Source organism: Sinocyclocheilus grahami, unplaced genomic scaffold, assembly GCF_001515645.1.
Source record: "Sinocyclocheilus grahami isolate Dianchi unplaced genomic scaffold, SAMN03320097.WGS_v1.1 scaffold2254.1, whole genome shotgun sequence".
Taxonomy (NCBI): domain Eukaryota; kingdom Metazoa; phylum Chordata; class Actinopteri; order Cypriniformes; family Cyprinidae; genus Sinocyclocheilus; species Sinocyclocheilus grahami.
In genome coordinates this window covers 61769-64103 of record NW_015507433.1, presented here as the reverse complement: position 1 = coordinate 64103, position 2335 = coordinate 61769, and the positions used below count along the sequence as shown (strand labels likewise).

The 2335-nt window shown below is 37.6% G+C and overlaps 1 protein-coding gene across 1 annotated transcript in view; it reads left to right on the top strand.

Moving 5' to 3' along the window:
* LOC107574504 (formin-2-like) overlaps nt 1–2335 on the top strand; it is a 35538-nt gene that overhangs the window by 10420 nt on the left and 22783 nt on the right. The window contains exon 6 of the mRNA XM_016260960.1: nt 1421–1508. Within this exon, the coding sequence (XP_016116446.1) occupies nt 1421–1508 (88 nt within the window). The remainder of the gene's footprint in view (nt 1–1420; nt 1509–2335) is intronic.

Sequence of the window (2335 nt, the reverse complement as noted above, 5' to 3'; positions counted from 1 at the left end):
TTTTTCTTCCACTCAACTTTCTGTTAACATGCTTGGATACAGCACTCTGTGAACAGCCAGCTTCTTTGGCAATGAATGTTTGTGGCTTACCCTCCTTGTGAAGGGTGTCAATGATTGTCTTCTGGACAACTGTCAGATCAGCAGTCTTCCCCATGATTGTGTAGCCTAGTGAACCAAACTGAGAGACCATTTTGAAGGCTCGGGAAACCTTTGCAGGTGTTTTGAGTTGATTAGCTGATTTGCATGTCACCATATTCTAATTTGTTGAGGTGTGTGTGTGTGTGGTTGAGTAATGAATAATTTCAAAGAATTTCTCTTTTTTTTTTTTTTTTTTTTTTTCCTTTTTATTTTCCTATAAAAGGTAATAACATTGCCGCATTTAAAACTTCTACAGTTTTTGATGTTCACTCGTTAATGAGAAGTCGCTGATCAGATACAAATATGATTTTGGCTGAAAAGTTATGACCGTTTTATTAAACTAATGATTCTTCAGTTCCAGCCGGACTCAGAAAGCAGAAATAGTCTACAGATTTTGAGCTGGCTAAAAGCAGCTGTGTTTGGCTCATGCTTTAAACATGATGGATTAATGAGTGAAATAATTGGCGACTCGTTTCCGTATCTGTCAGGAGTTACCCAGCAACATTCTTCTTTGTAACTTGTTTTGTTTGGTCTAATTGCCTGCAGTTGTTAATCGTTGCGTTTTGTGCTGTAATGTGACCTATTCAGGGTTCATGCAATAAAAGAGTGCTTTTCCCTTTGACGTTCCCTGTCAAATCAAGACGTAATGAGCAATTACACACACAGACGCTCTAATGATCTGAGGATTGACTCGCACTCATCCGACATTAAGTCATGTTATATGTGTCCCTGCAGCACAAAAGCAGTGTTGAGTCGCTGGGGGATATTTGTAGCAATAGCCAATATCTATCTATCTATCTATCTATCTATCTATCTTGTGTGTGTATTTACATATGTATTTATTAATAATGCAAAATAGAAGCATTCTCAGTACTTGTCTTACAGACTACAGTATAGATTTACAATCAACAATCACATTTGTTCACTGGTTGGTTTTACTGCCTGATTCTGGTTTGTTTTTTGCATCTTTGTCTTTTCGCCTCGTTTCCTTTGTGTTTATCACTTCAAACACAGCTGCATTAACTCTATTGTAGGGGTCTGCAACGCAGAGACCCTTCAGACTGATGCTCAGAGCAGAATTACAACAGAGCACACGCATCTGCAGCCAACAACAGAGCGAAACATAATTGTGTCCTGTCATATTTAAATGCTCCTCGACAGAAAAGGGACAAAATATCTCCCTCTCTCTAGCTTTTCATTGGTCTATTTTGCCTCCTCCTCATCCTCTGTGTCTCTCTTTCTCTCTCTCTCTCTCTCTCTCTCTCTCTCTCTCTGTGTGTAGGTGGTGAAGCTGCTGAACACCAAGCGTTCTCAGGCCGTGGGGATCCTGATGTCCAGTTTACATCTCGACATGAAGGACATTCAGCACGGTCAGAACCGTCTGTCTTTTTCTCCTCTTCATATTGTTGTATGATTGAACATGAAGCGCTTCTGCACTGACTCTGATCCAGATGTGTGCTTGTAAATCTGATTCAGTGCATTCTTACCATGTATTTACTCTGTAGTGAGAGTTAAATGTTTGTTGTTTGCGGCTCTGCTGGACCCTGAACGGGAACCTGCTCTGAACAAACTCAGGCATTTGAGGAATCAATCGTGCTGCAGGGCACCCGCTTAAAATAAACAATTTTTAATGACGTGAGGCCAGATTTACAGGTTGTTTTAGATATTTTAAGATTATCTTGGAGCTTATTGCTTTAAAAAAAACATTCATTCATTTATCTATCCATTTATCTATTTTTATTTATTTGTAATTAATTATTATTTATATTTTTAATTTATTCATTTTATTTTATTTATTAAATTAAAATGATTAAATATAATAAATTTAAAATAAATTAAGTTTATTGATTTTAATTATTATTTATTTTTTCTCACCATTAATTTGCCGTTTTAGCTGGCATGATACTTAATCATAAAGCAGACAAACTCCTACTTAAAATAACATTCAGATTTAAACATTGTTCCATTTGCTGCTGTGTAATGTCTGTTTCACAGATGATCCAGACGAGTGTCTTTAAGTGTAAAAATGACACTGCAGCATGAATGTGAACTGATGTTGCTGTAATATCAGTCGTGTTATGATGAGATGTTGGTCGGATGGACTCGTGTGTTTCATGTCTCTCGTCTCGGGCAGAAATGTGCTTGGAATGCCAGCAGAACTTGTGCTTAATTTCCATCGTGTGTGTGTGTGTGCGTG